This window comes from Antedon bifida, chromosome 8, assembly GCF_963402885.1.
Source record: "Antedon bifida chromosome 8, ecAntBifi1.1, whole genome shotgun sequence".
NCBI lineage: Eukaryota > Metazoa > Echinodermata > Crinoidea > Comatulida > Antedonidae > Antedon > Antedon bifida.
Genome location: NC_136233.1, coordinates 20,859,482 through 20,883,852, shown reverse-complemented (window position 1 = coordinate 20,883,852; position 24,371 = coordinate 20,859,482). Strand labels below are relative to the sequence as shown.

The following is a 24,371-nucleotide window of genomic DNA, read 5'->3' as shown; positions in this document are numbered from 1 at the left end:
GATGTTTAGAATATGTAAATTATAAAAAACAATTTACAACACAGAAGCTGGATATGTTTATTATTATCAATATGTAATAACAATAAAACATCAAAGATATATTTATTATCCTCATATGGTATTTAAAATTCATTTATTTTAATTAATAATAAATCAAATAATGTATACCTTCCAAAAAGTCATGCATTTTGTTATTTCGTACCCCATAACAATACTAAACGGTGAATTTTTTCTATAGGTTTAATAAGTTAAAAACCACATAAATCTATTGGTAAAAACATTTTGATAATTTTTTAATATATAGCAATTAAACAGTTTATATACTACTTATTGGTTCCTAGAAATGCAAAATATGTTGACTAAATTCAAAATTATTAGCAAAAATGTTACCCCTTACCCCATAATTTTTAATAATTACAAATTACTATTACGGTCACAATTCCTAATATTATTACACATGTTTATTTGTTTTTAATCTTTAACTTCAATTTCTTGTCCATTGTCTTTATAGGTTTAAAAAAAAAGTTAGATTTGGTGTATTTTTGCGTTAAATATTGAAACTTTATTAATGTTACATTTGGACGAAATTGCATTTCTTTAAATGTTCAATGACCATTTGACCTACAAAGATGTCCATATATGTTACGTTTTATTTTTTCACAATGAATATAACAATTAGGCAACCTACGCAGTACATATTAATACCAAAAATATGCAAATGTGATCACTAAATACAAAGTTATTAGGAAAAATGTAACCCCTTACCCTATAATTGTTAATAATACATTACTATTAACAGACAGAATGTCCTCATAAATTCACAGAATATTTGTTTGTTAAATTCAATTTTCTTATTTATTGTGTCTATAGGTTTAAGAAAACATTAGTTTGCATAAGATTTCCTGTATTTTTGTGTTTAAAATTGAAATTTATAAGCTAATTTAGAAGAAATTGCATTTTTGATTAAAGGTCATTGACCTTTGACCTCTAAAAGACATCAATAGATGTTCGATTCATTTTTTAAAAGCATATTACAATAAGAAATCCATACACTACATACTGATAACAAGAAAATGTAAATCTGTTCACTAAATCTTAAGTTATTTGCAAAAACGTTACCCCTACCCCATTATTGTCAAAGATTACTAATGACGAAAAAATTTCTTTATAATGCACAGCATATTCAATTTTGAAAAAAGTTAACTTCAATTTTCTTATTTATTGTGTCTATAGGTTTAAGAAAACATTAGTTTGCATAAGATATCTTGTATTTTTGTGTTTAAAATTGAAATTTATAAGCTAATTTAGAAGAAATTGCATTTTTGATTAAAGGTCAGTGACCTTTTGACCTCTAAAGATGTCAATAAATACGGGATTCAATTTTAAAAAGTATATTACAATTAGGCAATCTATACACTACATACTGATAGCAAGAAAATGCAAATCTGTTAACTAAATTGTAAGTTATTCGCAAAAATGTTACCCCCTACCCCATAATTGTAACTGATTACAAATTACTAAAAACAACAAATTTCTTCATAATACACAGCATATTCATATTTTGTTAATCTTTAACTTCAATTTTCTTGTTTATTGGGTCTATATGTTCATGAAAACATCAGTTTGCATAACATCTATTGTATTTTTTTTGTTAAAAACTGAAAGTTATAAGTTAATATTAGACAAAAAATCATTTTTTATTAAAGTTCAATGACCTTCTGACCTCTAATGGCGTCAATAATTGTTGGATTTACTTAGAAAAATATATTACACTTAAGCAGTCTATACACTACATATTGATACCAAGAAAATGCAAATCTGTTCATTAAATCCCGAGTTATTAGCAAAAGTGTTACCCACTACCCCAAAATTTGGTGTTGCATATTTTCCGTAGGCGGTGTTATATAATCCTAAAAAATGACTATTAAGCTGTACAATTGGCATTGCTATCATGGATTTCTAAAAAGTAGACATATTAAGCTTTCCAAAAATGTATGGTAGCATTTGCCACCAATTTGATACTGCTTTCGCAAAAAACTGGACCTGGCCCATGGACTAGTAGGCCTATACTGTAGCAATAAAATAATATAAACCAAGAGAGGCAAGTTAAGGACGTAAGCACAACGTAGTAGTTTGACGTACCAATCACAAGCAATGGCTTATCCGAACTGTCGCATGCCATTGGTCAAATCACTTGCGTTGCGTGTACGTCCTGTGTTGCGCGTACGTCCTGTGTTGCGCGTACGTCCTGTGTTGCGCGTACGTCCTGTGTTGCGCGTACGTCCTGTGTTGCGCCCTAGTGGATTAGATTACTATTCTATTTACTATGGATTACTAGATGGAAAACTGACACATTGTCACGTGATTCCGCATTGACTTATCAGCTGCTAATTTAAAATTTCTTATGTTAAATTTAATTATGCATACGAAGACGACATTCAAGTGCTTTGTAAACACCATCTTCAAAACAGTTTATAATCCTATCGATATTTTTTAATTAATATAAAAATAATCCGTATCTCTACCTTAAATATTTGTTTATCACGACTACAATCACACCTCACACTTTGCTAGTCTGCCCCCACTTAAGCGTAACGTTGAACACATAGTAGGCCTATTAAACGTTTCTTTTTGTCAACAACACCAAGTGCATAACAAGCAATAACTGCTTCGTTTATTCATTACTAGTACTCAGCTCTTTACATACATTTTAAAGACCTTTGGATGATGAATTCATAATAATAATAATAACAACTTTATTTAAAAACGGATGCAATACTTGAATCACCATATTGGTGTTTTTCACAAGGCCGTTACTTACTACAAAACTATTTATACTATTACACAAGTTATCATTTACAGTACAAAAACAACAACAACAACAACAAAAAAAGATTTCATGAAAAAATATAGAGTTTCAAGTATATTTTATCTTTGGTCATTTATCATTTTTTTAAATATATGTATATTAGGAGCTGTAATTGTATTTGAGTTTATAGCATTTAAACTGTTCCATAGCTTTGCGCCAGAATACGAGAAACTTTTCTTTTTATACTCAGTGTTTGCCTTATGTAAACTTAGAATATCTTTTGATCTAGTATTATATGTTTGTTTGCGTTCATAGAATCTGTTTCTTAAGTAGGATGGTGTCAAGTTATTCATTATTTTATACATTGTGACTGCTTCGTTGTAATATTGTTTTTCTTCTAAATTAGGCCAATTTAAATCTTTGAGCGCCTGTATTAATATGGTGGGAACATGAATGTAAAATGTAAATAACAGCCGTGAGAGGTGTTAGTAACTGTAGTAATAATACGACGGTTATTTATACAATAATATTTGTTAATAATCTATACACGGGATTTGCTTTAGGTTATCTTGTTATGTGTGTTGATAACTCCCAAATGAACGTGATAGTCTAATTGCCAGATCTGCTTTTGCCGAAGTGGTGTAGTTCAGTTCAAAGAACTCATAATATCTACCATTATTACTGAGATATATTAAATGGCTTTTTTTTCGTCACATTTGTTTTAGATAATATATGGATTGACCAACGAGCATAGGTGTTTAGCACCTGTTCGGTCTTTCCTTGCCTTTTATATTTGTTTTTTCTATGTATTGTATATGGCAGAAATTGAATAAATAAATTTTAAAAAAGACCATAGATTCAGATTCAGATTCAGATTAAGAATGTGAACTAAACAATGGAAATCATTTTGAGGATAAGATAAGCATAAGATGTATCACGTTAAAAACTTATTTTCATAAATATCTATAGTACAATTTTATCTATTGTACAGTAATAATATTTCGTTTTAATTAAAGGTACATAAAAAGATGACAACAATTACATAAATACTTAAATTGTGCCAAGAGAATAAGTGCTTAAATACGTATCTATTTTCTGTAACCATATTATTTGATTATAAATAAGGTCTTATTTAATTATTTCATTAAGACACCACGGCAAAAGTATTTTTCTGCAGTTACTGCATTACATGTTTACTGCAATAACGTATGATTTTAATTTGTTTCAATGTAGAGAAGTTGAGTCAGAATTTGAAATAAATGTGAATGATCATCAAAAATGCTTGTTAAATAATTTTACAAACAGGTTAAAGAGTAAACAAAATATAATGGTATAATGCTGACATATGAAGAAGAAAGAGGTAAAAGGGTAACAACTTATGTTGGTTCATTACAACATTGATTTGAATGTATATTGATAACTATATTGATATAAAATCAAATTAAAGCTTTATTAAAGTTCGTGTAAATATCACTTTATCAAAGTGACGTGTACACGTGTATGCTGACAATAATGCCGAAATTAAAAAAGAAAAGTTTGTTCAATTGAATGGATCTCCTCCTAAGTTGGTCCATTACAACAAATAACATATTTTATTTGATTTGAATGTATAATAATAACTATATCGACTATAATCAAATTAATGATTTATTAAAGTTCTTGTAAATATCACTTTATTAAAGTGACGTGTACAGGTGGTTGAGTGACAGTTATTAAATAGTAGGCACACAATGTCATTAACTAAAATCTAATTTAACTTTACATGATATCGTTTCGCTTCCCAACCAATCAAAAGAAAGAAAACATCAAGTTTAGTATATAGTCTGCTGGTCGACAAACCGATTTCACATCGTACACGTTAGTTTCACCAGAACCACTGTTACAATTTATCAGTCGTATAACCTATATATGTGTTTACTATCGAAGGCAGTGATGTTCCAAGTAGGGTTTATCGTTTTGGTAAGCCTGGCGTCAATACAAGCCGTGTCTGTTAGTAAGAATTTGCGAACGTGCAAAACTGAGAGATCTGTACGATCGACAAATTCTGACGCGTTTACAGAGCAGGAGGCACAGGAAATTGTTGACCAACACAATGAATACAGAGGACAAGTGGAGCCAGAAGCAGCTGATATGCGCTATATGGTATGTTTACAAACCTTGCATATTTATCCTACCACTACGTAATTCGTAGTCCGCAAGTTAGATGGATATTCTTAGAATTTAACATAAACTAAGAACCGAAAGTAAACCTAGAAAAGAATATTTATAACTTATTTTCTTAGAGCGATTAGATACGGAAGCTATTTTAAAAAGAATTACTTAATCCTCTCCATTATTTAAGCACCTGTATGGGTGTCCCTTAAATAATGGGGCGGGGGCTGTGTTTGAAGGAAGGGATTCTGCTGTAATTTTCTAATCTATTCTATGTATATTCGTAATATTTGTAATACATTCGTGTACAATGCAATAGTTTTTTAACTGATCCAAATTAGCGATACAGCACTTTACGGACAAAAAATGTGTTTTCATTGTTTTCCGAATTTCACCAAAATCGTACGATCGAAAAACGAGGCAAGCTAAGTACAAATGAATGCATGTAGTCTACGATTTAAAGGGTCCTAGATAAAACCGGATACTGAATCCGTCTATTTCTTTACAGTTTGCTGTGCCATTGTTTGTTTTATTGTTTCTCTGCACATGCATAACATTAACATTTAGCCTAAAAAACAAAGTTACACTACACAAAAAAGTGTGCAGAAGGAGGCCAAAATCAGTTTGGAAACAAACTTTAAGTCATGGCCACCATATTAAATTTAAAAAAAATAATAAATAAATTATTGAAGGTATAGTAGCTCAGTTTGCAAGAACTAATAATATTAAGGAACATCAGCATATTTTTGTTTTGTATTTTGTTATATCAGCTTCCCTGATTTTAACTTATAAAATCTAGCATTTCTATCTCGCTCACTTAAAAAAGTTCTGTTCATTTATCTAAAATGTTAAAGATGTATTGTCCCTTTGACTAATTCCAAAAAAATAAAAAATAAAAGATTTCGAAAAAAGGTGGGTTATTTTGAAGTATCATAATAGTTATTAACTTTCACCGAAAATTAGTCGAAAAAAAAAATCATTTAACTGAAATACAGACGTTTTTTTGTTAAAAAAATAACTTTGACTTCCAGTCAACGTTTTCGATCAAAACATATCCCATAATGAAACGTGCTTGTTTGGCTACTCTGTATGCATAATCATAAAACTTCCTCACGATCTGTGTAAAAATACCTTCTCAACCGTGACGAGTTGTAAACAATCCTAATTAGCATATGCATAATGTGTACTCGTGGTTTGAAATCTTTGTTTACTTTCGCTCGCGACGATTTTCCAGTCGAATTGTAATCAAACTAATTTACCTGTTAATTACGTATACTTGTTGTTTTTGGCTCAAATTTTCGACTTAAAGTGAATAACTTTAATATTACTTTGATATGGCCAATTTAAATTTAGAATATTTTGACCTTCATTTTTTTGTGTTTCAAGGGACAATACATCTTTAAATTAAACAAAACAAGGCCATATACATGGCTGCTGTCGCGTGCTCAAATTTAGTGTTTACCGACCGACCAACCGACCGACATAGTGAGCTGCAAAATAACAAGGAATTGTTTCAGTACACTGTTTTCTTTTTGACTTAATGAAAAAGCAATCATTCGATATACAATCACCCGTCTGGACTAAATGACTACGACAATCAGCCGACGCTGAACTTAAACTTAATTTGGGAAAAAATAGTTAATTTGCTATACTTGACATTTAGAGTTGATATTGTAGAACAAATGATAATATGTTGTAAAATGCAATTACAAATCACATTTACTTTTTCTCATTTTCAAATTTCAAATTGTGTGAAATAAAAAAATAAAATTAGAATTAGGGAATTTTAATTTTTATTCACAATGTGAACATACTACAATATTATATCGCATATTGGTTGTTACATACAAAATAATTATTCAAATAATACAGTATAATTGTATTATGCCTTTAACCATAAAGAGGTTGATTGATACTTATCTGTATACTGATCGGAAACAGCAAAGCTGAGTTCAGGGCATGTCAGCCAACATCCGGGTGGGTTCCTTTTGCGCAAAGCCTTTTATAAAATACCCGTATGTACAATCAGTAATGAGATACATATTATTTTTTTATATATGTTATTATATGTGATTTACAGTGGAATTTCCCCGTGAAATGAATGCAGAGAAGTATGGGCATACTTGATGTTTGATGATGTTTGGCTACCAATTCAAAGGTCTTGGGTTCAAGTCTTGTCATGTCAGGATTTTTTATGACAATTTACAACTCCACTCCCAAAGACTTGTAATACGACTTTGCTTATGTAGATCATCTTGTTTATGTCTGTCTTTGCCACCTTTTTAAGAAGAATAGTGAAATAATTCGCTTATGGTTATCTTTTGCAATTTGCCTAAATATATAAACAAAAAAAAAAGAAACTACGACCATCGATCCCTAATATTCAGGATACCCCCTGGAAAACTTTCCAGAATAATAGGAGTTTTAATGTATTATTTAAATACATGTTTGTTCACATTTCAGAACTGGGATGAACCACTAGCTAACATGGCTCAACAGTATGCAGAATTGTGCATCTGGGACCATGGTCAGGTTGAAAATAATACATCATCATTTTCACCGATTGGTCAGAATTTGTGGCTTGGTGGTGGCACACCAGATAATTTTGCTAGTGGAGTAAGCGCTACGTACGCCTGGTACAACGAATATAAGTTTTACAATTACACCACTCGAGAATGTTCTAAAGCATGTGGGCACTACACACAGGTAAAACAATACGTTACTTACACACTACACACAGGTAAAACAATACGTTACTTACACACTACACACAGGTACAACAATACGTTACTTACACACTACACACAGGTAAAACAATACGTTACTTACACACTACACACGTAAAACAATACGTTACTTACACACTACACACAGGTAAAACAATACGTTACTCACACACACACACAGGTACAACAATACGTTACAAGAAGAAGAGTGTGTTTATTTACTAAATGATAACGTCACTCAACTAGATTGGTTTCATTTTCTTTTTTCCTCAACGTAATGTTTATATTTGGCGTACTCAATAAGTCTGTACACAATAAACTGTGTGTCTTTTTCTTTGAAATTGACGACGAAAAATTAGTTTGACCACCATTAAACCATGAAGGTATAAACCTCCGTGATTGGAGTTGATTGTTTTTATGTATCACATGCACAGGTGGTTTGGGCCGATTCATACGCCATTGGTTGCGGGCGCCAATTCTGTGAAACGGCTGTGGAACCGTCAGTTCCTGATAGTTCGCCAAAAAAGGACGTCTGGCTCATTGTCTGCAACTATGGGTTAGCGTAAGTATACCAATACACTTGTTAGTACCAGTAACATTTATTACCGTGTTCATCCTAAACAAAAATTATACCAATAAAATCCGATCCAGGAATTATGAGATTTTATGACGTCCAGTTGTAATCCAAATACAAGTTAAAAACAAAGTAACGGAATCAAGTTACATTCATGTGTTTTATTTACAACCCCGCTAGCTAAGTATTTGTACCGTTATACTGTTGTAAAACGGCCGAGAATAGAATCAAACTAGCAGAAAGTAGTGTGGCTTACCTGTCGTTGTGGGCTGGTCTCTCGGGAGTTCATTGCCCAACAGTAAACACTACAGTATGCCTTGATATCGAACACGGTAAAACACTCACCGTTGTGCGGTGTCTATATTCCGTGTGTATCCTATATCGTCCAAATCTCAAGAGACCGCTGTTCTCCTCAGGACGACACACATGACCTCGGGTCACCCGGTGGACTGGACCATTTTACGGAGGGGTATTTCACTACACTTCCCCCGATTTTATAAGGCCAGGGCCGGTGCTCGGGTGGTCATGCTGTAAAATAAAATAATAACTTCTGGTTAACTCTAAAATAACTGAAACCAGTGCATCTCCTAGCACCTTAGAGAAATAACATAATAGAATAACTTAAAACTTCTGGTAGGCCGGCGGAATGGTTCGTTGGTCGTCGAAGTAGTGTCCACGGGTGGGATCTTCGCTACCTGGAAGCAGGTCTGGTTGCAGTGTCGTCTCTGAAAAATTACTCATAATAATGAAAGAATGATTAGTATTATCCTGATCCGTGTTACTGTGACTAATATTTCTATTATTGTTATCACTAGTATCACGGTTATTGTCATTACTATTATTATTTTTACCATGATTATTATTACCATTATATTTACTTTTGTTACCTTTCACAAGACCTGAGCCCGGACGAGGTGACAGGTTGGGAAGCTGGGCTGCGCTTCCAACCTGGTCTAGTTTGACGACTGGTCACCTTCCGACTCAATTTGTCGAACTTGTCGGGCTAACTTAGGACAGTCCTTCCTGAAATGACCTGGCTCTCGACACTCAAAACACACTCTCGGGGGCGAGGTTGAGTACCGTCTACCCGGCGATGGTGGTGATGTAGGTGTTGGATGCAAGGCCGTTAATAGACTGTCGAACCTGGTCATCAAATGGCCGACGTTGGTCGTCAACTGGTCGACGTTCGTGTTCAGTTGCCCCACTTGTCGTTCGACCGCTTCCATCCTGGTCTCGGTGTGGGGTGGAGTCGGCCGTGGAGGAATCTTGCGATCGTGTTGATCCTTCCTATCCACAGGCCCAGGACAGGTTTCTCGGGGCTCGCGGGGCGAGTCCAACCCTTTCCAAACTTACCAACCTGTCGGACCTCTACCTCCTCCCCACTTTCAGAAGATTCTATTGCATATGAGGGCGGCGACCTGTGATGTCGTTGGTCAGGCACGGCTGCGAATCGTACGTGCGGCCTCACCTGATCTTTTGGTCGCCCCTTCCTTCCCCGAATGCAAAGTTCCCTATAGCCAATGTATTTTTCGTAGGCTGCCAGTGCTTTCACCAAAGTATTATGGTTCTGGTGTAGGATATACTGACCGGCCTCGGCATCGAGACAACCCACGCAGAATTTCACGACTGCTCTCCGATGAATCCAATCTTTAGGAAGTTCCCGGAAAGCTTTTCTCGTTAGGGTGAGTACTCGGTCGCTCCAATCCTCAATGGATTCACCTTCCTGTTGACTGGCCGCCTCCAACTTCACTTGCAAGACCTCAGGTAATTCCTCAGCCTTGAAGCGCTCGTCGAAAGCTCCTATAATATGCCTGAAAGATAAATCTCGGTTCATATGAGTTAGATTAATGAAGTAATCTGCCGCAATACCTGTAACGCACCATTGAAAAGCATCGTGCATTCCCCTATCACTGAGGCCATATTCGTCAGCATAGTTGAGGAAACGCTGCTTAAATAAAACCCAATTGTCCCTCCCGCTAAACGACAGATTTTTAGGAATGTCCTTTGACCTAAAATGTGGTTGTTGTCGTCTAGGGGCCCTGCGCTCGGTGGTACGTAAGAACTCTCTAAAGGACGCTAAGAATTCATCATGTTCGGTGTGAAATGATGGTTGGGTATATTCCCCTCACTCTCGCTGCCGTCGTAATACGTACGGTCATTGTTTTCATAAGCCCAATCAGCATGGCGTCTCTGAGGTACCTCTCTAGATGACCGCCTTGCTGGTGGGTGACCCCCTCTGTTTTCATAGTATTGGGGCCTATTAGAGACGGGAAAGTGCGGCCGGGTACACGCTGATGTGGTGCTAGCAGTAACCACGGGAGTGTCACCCCTCATATTAGACTGTTCAGCCTGAGGAGTAGCCTGGGCCCTGGAATACACTGGCGTCATTCCAGGACTAACAGTAGATGTTACCCGTGTACCGTGAGATGAAAGTGTAGGAGGGGTGTCCCGATATTCCGGTTCCCCCAAGAATCTACATAGGAGTATTGACCGGGCGTATTGGATGGGACAACTCCCTCCGGGCTACCTAAAAACGGGTTAGATGTTGAACCATTTCCATCATAAAGAGGGCGTCCTTCCCCAACCCCGGAACGTAGTGGAACCTCCGGAAGTGTAGGTGGTCTCAATTCGTTTCCCGGTCCCGGGCTGGCAGGAAAGTAAGATCGGTCCCGTTCATCTCCCCGAGGCTCACGGGAAATCGTGGAGTCCCCGTTAGCGGGATTTAAACTGGCCGCCTTAGTTTCGTTCCGTGCATCCACTAGGTATGTCACGGCGTTCATTGTGGTTATAATACCTCCCCGCTTAGGATTTGGGGTGAAATCGAACCATCTGGAAAATTTTGTTTTCCCCAAACCCTTTATATCCCCAATATTGATCGGGGTGATATTCCCATAACGGCCTCTCCAATCTATCAATTTCTGGGCACGTGCAGCACCTATACCAGGCACCAGGAGTAGGTCTGTAACGTCGCAGAAATTTATAGAAATAAGTCTAGATTTTCGAGGCATATTATTTCTTTAATTAAATATACTATAAATAATTTAAAGTAAATCAGAGTGTTATATCAATTGACTACAGTGATTATACTTATTCTACACACACACAGAAATGTATCCCAATGTACAAAGAGTATACGTAAAATGTATCGTAATAAAACAAGCTTTAAAATAAAGTCTACTTCTGAAAAACAATAGTAATTAAAATGTATCACAGTTGCTAAACACAAAACGATATGCAAATGAGATCAATGGAATGTACGGACTCCGCCCACAGGTGTCTCAGGAATTCAAAAGATCACACAATGGAGGAGTCGCTCGTTGAATCAATTTCCACAACGTTTGAACTAAAGACAACTGAAATAATTCTTCTCACTATAGTTTATCTTTTTACTATATCACTAAAAACTACAACAAAAACAATAATCACTTTATAATTCTTATGTAAGTTTAACTTTTTAATGGGTTTCACTTGACGAAGTTAAGTTACAAAAGCAATAACGTAGTGCTAGTAGCGCCTACACAGTCGAACAAAAATCCGTGCACTTTATTAAATTCACTAATCGCGGTGAGTCTACACCGTGCGGAATTGTGAAAATGCAGCGGGAAATTTGAACCGTTGTCGCCCCACAGGTGTGGGAACGAACTCTATGCCAAAATTAATTAACTTGGCGTTAATCGCTTACGTTTTTGCTCGCAGCGCCAATGTTGTAAAACGGCCGAGAATAGAATCAAACTAGCAGAAAGTAGTGTGGCTTACCTGTCGTTGTGGGCTGGTCTCTCGGGAGTTCATTGCCCAACAGTAAACACTACAGTATGCCTTGATATCGAACACGGTAAAACACTCCGTATACTTCCGTTGTGCGGTGTCTATATTCCGTGTGTATCCTATATCGTCCAAATCTCAAGAGACCGCTGGTCTCCTCAGGACGACACACGTGACCTCGGGTCACCCGGTGGACTGGACCATTTTACGGAGGGGTATTTCACTACAATACCTTACGTCAAGCATAACGAACGGTAACCAGCGCCATCACGTGCAACCATACTCAACGCTGCTACTTAGGCCTATTAAGTATTATATTTTCATTCTATTTATACATTCTTTTATTTTTAAGTGGAAATTATAATCGACACCCTTACGAAGCAGGTCCAAGCTGTACTAAATGTGCCTCCGGCAGTGGAGAGTGTTACAATGGCCAATGTCGTAAGACCTCTATTTTGTTTTGTTTTCTTCGTTATCATACTATATTATACAATAATTGGTTTATTATCTTTATATAATTGTATTGTAAATTTTTCCAAAGTGAAAAATAAAATAAGATAATTTATTACTAGGCCTACTATTCACCTTTAAAATAGTGGTGGAAACTATTCCATTATAATGTTGAGTAGACCATCTTCAATACGGACTTTAATTTTCTTTAAACGTAGGACCGTGTTCTGAGCACAACGAAGAGTGTGGTAAGTAAGACTTCAGTATAATGTGTTAGAACCATTATTAGCAACTGGCATAGCTATGAATTATTATTATTATTTTCGTTTAAAAGAAGTATTTTTTGCCAATTTGAGATCAAAGCTGTATTCATATTGTACTGTTTTTAGATATTGACAAAAAAAATGTGATGTGATCAAATATGGTAGTGATATACACTAATATGGTAGTGATATGACAACATCATGTCCATATATGGGCACATCACAATTTCTGTCACATAAAGTTTGATAGTGTAGACAGAGCTTAACACATAAACATGTTTTATTATGGGTAAATAAACTTTGCAGTACACTATAGGGTGAAACAAACTCGTTATAAATTGGTTATGACAATATTCCGGTACTTCACTCCTATAATTAAGCTTATCAAATCCTAATGCTTATCCCAAAACCCAAGTCCCTGGAACTTCTACAGCTTACATCATAACTAGGAACAGCTCCACATTGATAATCTTCCGTTTTATTTTTACGTTCAAGAGTGTAAACAGTTGTGCAAGAATTGTGGGACATTGAATGAAGATTGTACTTGTACATGTCAAAATGGATTTGAAGGTGTTGATTGCTCAAGTAAGTTTCAGATATTTAAAGATGTATTGTCCCCCATTTAGATTAATTTAAAAATACTCTGAATAGGCCATTTCGCAGTTAATGTTAATCCCTTCCATAGAAAAAAATATTTGACAAAAATAATGTTTATTTTATTCAATCGAAACCAACAGCGATAATTACCACCACTAACAGGTTTGATACAAACAAAGCCAGGACTGTTTAAAGCACCTTGGTTGGTCCAAACATTGACCAAGGGCTTCTCTCGTCCAGTGTCCACCTTGACCAGTCTGAGGCAGATACTAGATGCAGGGGCTGCCATAAGAGTCAGCAGTGCTGATTTCAAATGCAAACGGGACCCCAGCTCCGTATACAGCACCCGCTATTCCCAGATGGTCTCCCATCCAAGCTATAACCAGGCCCAACGTTGCTTAACTTCGGTGATCTGACGATAACCGGTGTTTCAACGTGGTAAAGCCGTATAAAAAGACAAAACGGTTAACTTCAACCAAAACCACATTATGTGGTTATATATATTTACCATAGGCTTAAACAGAACTTCATGATAGTCAATTCCCATAGTCAAATAAATTCGAAATAACATTTTTTAAATTAGATATTGTATAGATAATACAAATGGATGTGAAACAAACACTATAAGTGGTCAATTAAAAGATCTTCCAAAATTTAACTTGTGTTGAGAAAATATGTAATGGTGTAACCCACAATTTGTCTAGGATACTTCAATAAAAAAATTGGGGATACTTACGGGGAAATTGGATGACAATTGATAATATAAGTAATAATAGGCCTAAATAATTATAATCAGATTGTGGTCTACCCTAAATTATCTTGTAATGTTGGAAAATTATACTAGTTCTTGTTTGTTTTAGATGTGTGTGAAGACCGACACAAGTACTGCGGGGCAGGATGGTACCCCGCCCAGTGCAGTTTTTATCAACCTGCTATTGACAGGTGTCCCAAAATGTGTGGATCGTGCGGTAGGTCAAACAAATATAAAAGTATTCTTATTTTCTAAGGAAATTCAGGCTTACTTATCTTATTACTGGGTTTCATTGGTGTCATTTGGGCCAGTACGTGTATGGCTAACAAGCACAAGTCCGATGGATTCACAATACTGCAGTAGTCTTTTATTGAAGACTTGCAATTACAAAATTATCTGGTTAGACTAAGTCTGTATTATTTGATTTGTCTTTTCTTATGTTTTTTTACGTTTCGATTTCTGTCTGGACCTCAAGTATTATACGTATGAAAGGCCTTAATACATGTATGTAAATAAAAGTATACATATACATGTACATCTTGTGTACTAAAATAGTTATCTTTTTACTAATATTAAGTTGAAACACAGTCTAGAATCTAGAATATTGTCTGGTATGCAGATATGTCGACGTTTACCGCCAACGAAAGAGCTTCTAGAAGAGGAGGAGAACGAAATGTCGGGCATATGTTCTTTTAATGAAATTTAAAAAATAATTGAAAAATTCACTTCTTTATTTGTTGTTTTTTTTGTTTACAGTTGGGCGTGATCCGGATTTTGTTTGTGGTAAGTTATGCTACATATTGTCAGTGGCAAGCAACTAACCCTTTACACCGCCTAGCAAAATTCCGAGTTTACACATACCACCAGAGTTCATTATTGGACAATTTTTATTTACATTATTATTAAGTCGAAATAAATGTCTCTGAACAATACACTTGTTTTCGTTTAAGCGTGGTTCCCACTAGCAACGTAACGCAATCGACGCAACGTAAGGAAATGCCCTTCCAATAATTGTGTTTGCCCCCGTCTGCGTGAAATCAAACTTGCTTATTGCGCGTTAAACGTTAGCATGACGTAGACTTTGATCTGGTTTTCCAGTGTTCTTTTGCCTTGCGTTGTTGCGTGAAATCAAACTGATTTAATTTCCCGTAGCGTTGTTTGCAGCACTGTTGCGTCGTCGGTTCCCACTTGTGATTACGCAATACAGCACTTTGCGTCGATACGTCGCTGTGTTGCGTTTCGATGCGTTCTAGTGGGAACCACGCTTTAGTTGTAGTGGAGTACTAGGCCTATATCATTTTCTTATAAAAATAGTAAAATACCTTCACGGCGAAATGGCCTCACATAACATGACCGATTACTGTAGAAAAAGACATTTTTATTAGATTGACGTATTTTTATATAATCTCACTCTTCTGTGAGGATCCTCTATCTGTGCCTATCGATTTCCAATCTAAATGATCCTTATCTTCATTTTTTTTGGTTTTTTATTTTAGATGAGACGTCCTAATATCGAGTTCAAATAATATCAATCCTGTTCAACTATGGAATTAATTACTGAATTATGTTAAGATTGCGATATATATATATATATATTATTTTAGAAATGTGTTTAAAAGTTTTAATTCAGTTAACTTATTTTAAACGAGTATACATTACAGTAAACATCATATGCATGCCATTAAATGTCACGTTTTAGACATTTTAACTAGTTTCAATTCAGTTAACTTATTTTAAACGAGTATACATTACAGTAAACATCATATGCATGCCATTAAATGTCATGTTTTAGAGCTTTTAAATCGTTTTAATTCAGTTAACTTATTTTAAACGAATATACATTACAGTAAAAACATTATATACATGCCATTAAATGTCACGTTTTAGACCTTTTAACTAGTTTTTAATTCAGTTAACTAATTTTAAACGAATATACATTACAGTAAACATCATATACATGCCATTAAATGTCATGTTTTAGACCTTTTAACTAGTTTTAATTCAGTTAACTTTATTTAAACAATACATCATTACAATAAACAATTATTATGCATGTCATTACGTTTTTGACAATTGTGTTTTACCTACTAAACTTTGAACACTATAATAATATGATACACAGGATAACTCGATCAAGTAGGTGCATAACTATACGAATCATATAATTGTAAACATCGTTAAAAGAATTAGTAGTAAATAAAAACCAATTAAATCAATCGATATATTTGTATATACGGAAGTAATTCGTTGTCACATGGATTACATCATGTGGTACACATGCTGTATTACTGAATTTATGAAACTGGACGAATATTATCATTTGTTGATATATAACACTGGATTGGGTTTTATGTTCATATAGCCTAACCTGTGTTAAAACTGTTCCTGGTCAAAATGTGTGATGTTAAGAAACCCTTAAAATCGAATTGTTTTAAGTAACTTTGTGTTTATTTTGACCGGAGAACCGCCAGACCGAGGCAGCATAGTACACATTGGATTTAATTCAATCTGCGTATAAAGCTCTATCTACACTATTAAATTAAACTTTATCAAAATGTGATGTGCCCAAATATAGACATGATGATCTCATATCACTACCATATTTGGGTATATCGCTACCATATTTGGGCACATCACACTTCTTTTGTCAAACTGGTTTGATGGTATAGACAGAGCTTAGCAATTGTTGAAGCATAATATCAAGTATTAGAAAAATAACAAAGAACCATTCAACCGATCCGACTGACATTGCCCTATAATTTCTTACACAGAATAGAGTGATCCTGTCATTAACATATTTTTGTAGGTCAATTTTTTTCTTTTGAAATTTGACCAATAAAATTGAGCCGGTATAGAAATTGTTTAAAAAAACACTTTTCCATTATTGGAGTATTGAGTGTATTAATGCAATGTAGCGTATCGGAGATTATCGTGTACCGAAAGGTAATTGTCTATCAATTGAGACGCAATCATGGAACAGAAGTATGGTCCTCGCTTTGAGCCCCTCACATTTTCATTATTTAAAGATGGAGTTAAAGATATCCTCAGGAAAGGGAGTGTTTTGGTAAGTTATTTTATTCATTCTCTTCCGTTTCTATCCGGTTGTCGGCCTCTTCCAGAACTTCCGACTACCTCCTGCACTACCGACGATACAGACATTTTCTACACCATCAGTCTACTTCGTTTTCGGGACTAATACAACTTCGATGGGTTCATGATGTTTCAAGTGAGATACTTTGGTCCAAGTTGTTTTACAGTTCTTTTCCTGTTCCATATTAAATTAATAATTGTCATGTCCTTGGCTATGCTAGAAGTAACAGGGCCGATGATACGATAAGTCTTATATTATATTATATATAATAAAAGTATATTTTGTATAGCATCCATTTCTTCACAAGCTTTCTCTGTGTTTATAATATATTTGTTTCGTTATTCACAGGCATTATCCTTCATCCTTGAGTACCTAATGCTCAGCGTATGTGTGTTTTTCTGTAGTCGTTTAGGAAAAAATGAAATGGCTGCCATTACGTTAGCTCAAGCGGTAAGATATTATTATAACACAATATAGACCCTATGGGGTATAACACAATATAGACCCTATGGGGTTTCAAACTATTATTAAATTACCCATAGAATGTATGTACCTTTTTCCAGTTAAAAAGTCATCGAAGAAAGAAATTGTATATTGTTGAATAACTGTACCTATTATGACTATATTTATTATTTATTCTTGTTTTTTCATAGTTTATATGCGGTATTTGTGTTGTTCCTGCAGTCGGCCTAATGACCGTGTGCAATACGTACTTTTCTGTTGTAAGTATACAAAAGGGGATCAAAGGAATCTCATCTCTTTGACTATTTTTCAGACCGCACTTTCTTTCGTATTTCAACAAAACGTACATGATTCAAATTTGAGAAAACATGTGAATAATCGCAAGTTTGCAGTATCAATGGATAATTGAAAAAAAAAACAAACTTTTTTTTCGGTGCGGTATCACCTGTTTCCAGTATCATATGAATATTCGGTAATAAAGCAACGCATGCATCGCCTATTATCATAGAGCAGCACCGAGAATCGTTAAAAGCCGATACTGTAGCAAAGGCGACTTTGTTTGACCTTTATTATTTGATTATGGATAGGTCAGATATCTTTATTATGCAGATATAAGGGAACTAGTGCTTTATATTGCTTTGTATTCGGTTGAATAGTATTTGTATGGTGAGAATAGAATCAATTGCAACTTAAATTCTTGTTCTTTTTATCTGTATTTTATGATCAAAATTAAATTCAAATCAAAATTCCAATTATTTACTATACTTTGAAGTCTCATATCGGCTTAACAGTTTCAAGCACGTCCTAACTGCTTCTAATCAGCATAACCAAAAAACACAAAATACCGTCCACGAGATGATATTCGACGCGAGCTAGTCCATTGTTTCTCTCTTTTTATTATAATTTACCATAAAACGTACATTTAAGACGAGGAATGACCTGGTTTAATGTGTTAAAAGTAATATATGTATGCATTATTAAAACTTCAACATTATAAGGAATGGGTCGGCTTTAATTTAAAGAATATTGTTGACATAATAACATGTTATACATTCTTACAGGGCCACGGAGCAAACCTTGGACGGTCACAAGGAATCTACCTTCAAAAGATGGTGTATCTATCAATAATTGCGTCACTCCTGTTTAGTGCAATTCTTATAAATATTGAAGAGATTTTGCTCGTATTAATTGACGAACCAGAAATAATGGGGCAAGTGAAATGTTTTAACAACTTTATAAGTACAGTCTGCTTCAGTGTACGCTTGGTTCTTACTTAAACGCAACGACATTTGACTCATCACGACGCGATGAATTATTCAAACTGTCGCTTGTGATTGGTGAACTCAATTGCCTTGCATCTACGTCAATGCGCCTGCGTCCAAGTGCAAATCAAGCTTAAATAGTTGACATATTTAAATTAATTAGTTGGTATCGGATTCAAATCTTTATGAAAGAACACATACAGCTTGTGATTTCGTTATATAACTAATATTAGCATTGTTTAATCCTTATTTTACAATGTGAATTTAAACTATTTAGTTACAAACAGATTTAAAATGTATTTTGGTTATTTGATCAGGCATGTGGGAGTCTTTATACGGACGTTCATTCCAGCTACTTTTGTAAGTAGGCTTAAGGCCACATTTCTTGTTGTTTCGCCATAAGCACAAACATGTAACGATTATATTGAAGATAACTTTACCATAGTTATACCTTACGTAATGATATTTTAATTCAACATTTTATAGTAGGGACCTTTCGATTTGCAACGACTTTCGTCGCTTGGACCTAGACATCACCAAAATAACGTCCAAACTTTTCCACATGTCGACAATAAATTTACATGAACTTTTTCTTAGGTCGTCGATCGTCGCAAATCATCGAAAGCTTCTTATTGTTTTGCTTGTAATTTTCATTTTAGGCTCAATTAATCGCATTTGGTCTTAGTCGAATACTGCAGTGCAGAGACAGGATCTACATTACAGCAATAGCCGCTGCCGTAACTATAGCCATTGATGTATTACTTAACTACATACTAGTGTATGTGTTGGACATGGGATTCAGGTAAATTATTTGGGTAGCGCGCATTTTCGCAAGTTCGCTATATACACTAACTATCTAATTTAAATATGTATATTACTAAATTCGTTTTCTTTTTTAGAGGATCGGCTATTGCTGTGGTTGTTGCACAATACATCAATTGTATCATATTAATAATATATGTATACATGTACGAAGATCTTGAGCGTAAGTTTATCGTTTTCCTATAATTTAAAATGAACATGATAGGGCTACAGGGAGCTCTAGTGACTAGTGACTACCATGACTATTCCAGTCTGGCCAATTTGCATTGTAGGCCTACCTCCTCTACTAGAATGCACATTTTAGCAGTACAAGTTTACATTCATTATGTTTTTACATTCATTATTCGTTTTCTTTCCATTTATAGTTTTCTCTCTCAAATCTTTGGAGAACTGGGGTGAATTTTTCTCAATCGCTGTACACGGATGTCTTACACTTGAAATAATGCACATTTGCATTATGGTGTGTTATATACTATCAGGTATTGTAACTTTTACATTTTAAGTAAACTGGATAAAATCACAACGTAAAAACGTTAGCGTCTCTTTGGTACCACTGGTAATTTATGCGTAGACCGCATGTGTTACGTAACACTTTGTAGTAGACCGTATAAATATGCGCGACGATTATTACAACGTGCCATGTCGAATAAACAATAACGTCAGATTAGTGTTTCCAATAGAAAATTCTTTTGGAAAAAGTAAACCTAACTTTATTATTAGTAAGTTTTGTATTAAATAGAGTCTATTTATGTTTATAGGACAATTTGGAGCCCTCGAAATTGCAGTTTTCGGTGCTTTTGACTTACTTGCAGTATATCTTTACCTGGTAAGTTGATGGTCAAATAAATTAATATTTTGACGATTGTTCTTATTGTGATTACCATCACGATACGAGAGAAGAGAGATCTCGAGATGAATCACTGTGATGGCACTAGTTACTCTTCGTTTCGCATGACTGATTTATAAGAATGTTACCGCTGGTGTACCGTATGTAGCTTGATGTCGTTACTTTGGACTTTTCTAATACTTTTAGATGTATTTTATGGAAACGGTTGTTTCACGATATTGTGTAAAATTGTGTTTATTAATTTTCAACGGTAGTTTTGTAATAATGTAGGCCTATTATATATTTTCAGATTTTGGTAGGAATAAGTTGTTCCTTAACAATCTTGGTCGGTCAATACTTGGGACAAAATGATGTCAAAAATGCCAAAATTATTGTGGAGATAGCGTTTATATTTTTATGTAAGTCAGAATTATCAGGTGGGCCTAAGGTTTTTCATTTAACAAAGATATCATTTTAATGTGGTATTGAAATGCTAAGAATAACTGAATAATTATTATGGTTTTTACTATCGTTTCAAAATAGCAGTTTTTGCACTAATAGTATTAATTTTTTTTTTTAATTAATAATTATTTTTCTGAGATAGAGCTACAATTATTTCCAATATTTAAGTTAAACAAATAAATTTCTTGTAGGTTATGTCACAAAACACAAAAAGTATTTTTTTTTCTTTGTTTTAGTGGGGCTTGCGGTTGTTATTGGATTTGTACTCTTCTTGTTACGAGATTATGCTGGATATGTTTACACTAATGATAGGTATGTATGCAAATTAGTATAAAATTTAAAAACGCACTAGGCCTATTTTTTCAATTTAATAGGCATATTTTTTCAATTATAGACATATGTATTCCAAAATAAAACCCAGTGTGTAATTTCATTGAATTTATTTTTTTTATAGAGAAATAATAACAGCATTTTCAAAGATAATATTTTTGGCGATGACATATGTTATCTCAGTAACAATCCAGGTAGGCTGTTGATCGTAAAAAATTCATTGTTACCTCCAAACTACCGTAACCTATGCAAATGAACGTGGCGAAAACTCCCTATTAAAGGGTCTTCACACCTGTTCCGGCACGGTTGCGGTCCGGCGCCGGCAAATCAAACCGAACATCAATGTTTCGTTTTCACGCGCACAGTGATTGGCCCACAGCCACGTGGAACGTCGTGAAAACGAAACATTGAAGGTTTGATTTGCCGGCGCCGGACCGGAACCGTGCCAGAACAGGTGTGAAAGACCCTTAACTTATGAAATCACTGATTCTTGTGTCATTTGAGTTGGTGCATCTGAAATATATTATTTATTTATATTTGTTGTTTATTTCTTATTGCGATTGCATCAGGGGATTGTCAAGGCGATATTACAAGCTATTGGTAGACAGAACGTTGGAACTGTTACCAGCCTGATTTCCTACTCAATTGCATTAATCTTGTCTGTTGTGTTTGCATTTAAATTGAACTTGAAAGCAATGGGTAATGTATTGTCACCTTTATCATTTAATTAATACCATAATCGAAATCATCATTAACCACATTAACATCAGAACTGTGTAGCGCTGTGTACCATAGGCACTATTTGCATTTAATACCGATATCATTGCCAGCCTTCTTGCAGCAAGAGATAAATTATTCCCAACCATACATATAATTGAATTGAAATTTGGTTCCCACCGGCTCGCAACGCACTTTCTTTTGATATGCCTCTATTTCATCCATTTCATAAATTGTTATGGCACTCTCAGCGCCCTCTGTTACCATTTACATAAAGCCTGTTTTCCACTATAGGTGAATTTTTTCTGCAAATTGGTAGCGTCAGCTTATACGCATGCGTATTCATGTTCCCATCTTCCACATCCCTTTCTGCATCGAATTCTAGTCTCTCGAGTTTTCGTTTCAGCGAAATACTTTTTGCGAAGTGAAAAATTGACAACCAATCAGAGCTCCGAAAATAAGTTGTTACGCGTTCATGAGCATTCATGCGAATCAAAAAACTCAGCAGATAGGCGATGAAAATGAAAATCGCAGCTATAGATCGTGTAGTGAAAAGGCTAGAGCGATTTGTTTTCTCGACGAAAACGTTGTATTCGCGCTAACAAATTCGATTAGAAGAAAACAGGCTTAAAAAAAGTAAACTTTGTTTACAGGTCTTTGGGCGGGTATTGTGATTGGTGATGGTTTAGAAGCCTGTATGCTTATTACCTACTTCTTAATGACCATGGATTTTACGAAGGAAGCAGAACTCGTAAGTACTTCAATTGACAGTACATCTTTCAATTTTTGTTTTCGGTGAAATCTAGGAAATAAAAATGATTGCTTCAAAACATGCTTGTATAAATAATTTAAAATACCTACCTATTTCATAATTACTTTTTAAAGTGCTTTTCATTGTTGATAACTCTACAAAAGGCATATTTAGGCATATTAATATTAAATAAAACTGTATAAAATTCAACTTTTTTGAAGGCTATCGAGAGGTGTCAGGAAGATCTAGAAGTGAGCACAGATATTGAGGATGGAAGTGGATCAAACGGAATACAGCTTAAAGTTAAATCAGACGAAAAGTTACAAAACGAGGACGAATCGACTTCACTTATTTCAAATACCAACTTCACACTGAGCAAGAAAACAATCATTATTAGGATATTGAATTTTACAATTCCAATTTTGATTTGTTTTGCAAGTGTGTTCATTTATTTGGATTAAAATATGACACACGAGACAACATGTATCATGTGTCACTCAATTTTCAGGAATAATCACTTTCTGATCAGAAGAAAATATTTAAAGCAGTAAACAATTTTGTTGTTGTTTTTTCTATTTTTAACTGTGACGTAATCATTAGTAACAACTTCCATATTATAAAGAAGTAGTAAATTAATGTAGACATTCCTCTGATTAAACCTTGTGACATGCTTTGATGTAATTCAATAATGTTATGTTATCCAAAAATCTAAATTCAGAATTGGAAATGAAATGTAGAATAAACAGGAGGCCTAAAGAAAGTTAGCTCAGGCGCAAATCCTGATATGGGTCGGCGTATTTACTGTTGTAGGATGTTGAGGATCAAGCGGGTTGGGTTTGAGGCGAGGGGAGGGGAGTGAGCGTTGGGTGTTTGGTGGTCGACGGGATGTAATTTTCCTCATTCACTTTTGGACCCGGCGCCATAACTGTCATAAATCCTTCGAATGGTATTGAACACTATTAAACCGTATCGATGCACATTTGTCAGTGTAAATAGAAATACCAAAATCCGCCTTAACACAATTTGGTATAAAGATAACTAACAACATTTTTCTGCTTTTTTGTTTAAATCAGTGTTGTTTTTTGTTATTGTCATGTTGAAATATTGAAATGTTCATCGTACAAATACAATAAAAGAAGTTGTCATTGTCAAGGAAGGTCAATGTCGGAACAATGGTTCACCATGTAAAATAACAAAGCTAATTAAATGTAAGAGTATCACATAATCTTATATTTATTCATGTTTTTTTTGTACAAAAACGTTCAGTTATCACGGTACTCATTTGATAGACTACACAGCAAAGCAATTAGTCTAGGTTCTAAACGGAGTTTTAACTGAATATTAGTAAAAAGATTAATATTTTGGCACATATGGCGTTTCATACGTGTACTACTTGAGCTTGTAAATTTCAGACAAAAATCGAAACGCCGACTGGTGGACTAATTTAAAAAAGACAATACATACAGACTTGGGGCAGAGATGCTACAAGGTACAACAACGTAACTTTGGTTGGGACCCGAAGTAATTGTATGATAATGACATCTTTTAACACAATTTCTCTAATA

The 24,371-nt window shown here is 34.7% G+C and overlaps 3 protein-coding genes and 1 pseudogene across 3 annotated transcripts in view; 2 read left to right on the top strand and 2 right to left on the bottom strand.

The window, feature by feature from the left end:
* The window catches only part of LOC144850711 (uncharacterized), a 229,643-nt gene that overhangs the window by 138,680 nt on the left and 66,592 nt on the right, over window positions 1-24,371 (bottom strand). The window lies entirely within an intron of this gene.
* LOC144849611 (GLIPR1-like protein 1) lies at window positions 4,654-16,303 on the top strand. The gene is made up of 9 exons (XM_078706578.1): window positions 4,654-4,951; window positions 7,424-7,666; window positions 8,121-8,248; window positions 12,375-12,463; window positions 12,691-12,720; window positions 13,231-13,320; window positions 14,193-14,300; window positions 14,840-14,866; window positions 15,580-16,303. Exons 1-9 carry the CDS (start codon window positions 4,718-4,720, stop codon window positions 15,591-15,593), a joined length of 963 nt encoding a protein of 320 aa, XP_078562704.1. The 5' UTR covers window positions 4,654-4,717; the 3' UTR covers window positions 15,594-16,303.
* Window positions 13,667-13,784, bottom strand: LOC144851198 (5S ribosomal RNA; annotated as a pseudogene).
* LOC144851055 (multidrug and toxin extrusion protein 1-like) lies at window positions 17,055-24,133 on the top strand. Its single transcript, XM_078708575.1, has 15 exons — window positions 17,055-17,147; window positions 17,523-17,624; window positions 17,828-17,896; window positions 18,698-18,846; window positions 19,216-19,258; window positions 19,558-19,700; window positions 19,798-19,883; window positions 20,086-20,199; window positions 20,479-20,546; window positions 20,857-20,965; window positions 21,245-21,320; window positions 21,463-21,532; window positions 21,908-22,037; window positions 22,709-22,806; window positions 23,028-24,133. The coding sequence occupies exons 1-15, from the start codon at window positions 17,055-17,057 to the stop codon at window positions 23,265-23,267; spliced, it is 1,590 nt and encodes a 529-aa protein (XP_078564701.1). The 3' UTR covers window positions 23,268-24,133.

Bases quoted from the DNA above. Each gene is read 5' to 3' on its own strand.
- LOC144849611 (XM_078706578.1), top strand. From the start codon at position 4,718: ATGTGTTTACTATCGAAGGCAGTGATGTTCCAAGTAGGGTTTATCGTT. The intron at 7,667-8,120 runs GTAAAACAATAC...TCACATGCACAG, and splicing joins CATGTGGGCACTACACACAG to GTGGTTTGGGCCGATTCATA. The intron at 13,321-14,192 runs GTAAGTTTCAGA...TGTTTGTTTTAG, and splicing joins TGAAGGTGTTGATTGCTCAA to ATGTGTGTGAAGACCGACAC.
- LOC144851055 (XM_078708575.1), top strand. From the start codon at position 17,055: ATGGAACAGAAGTATGGTCCTCGCTTTGAGCCCCTCACATTTTCATTA. The intron at 17,148-17,522 runs GTAAGTTATTTT...CGTTATTCACAG, and splicing joins TCAGGAAAGGGAGTGTTTTG to GCATTATCCTTCATCCTTGA. The intron at 19,259-19,557 runs GTAAGTAGGCTT...TTTTCATTTTAG, and splicing joins CGTTCATTCCAGCTACTTTT to GCTCAATTAATCGCATTTGG.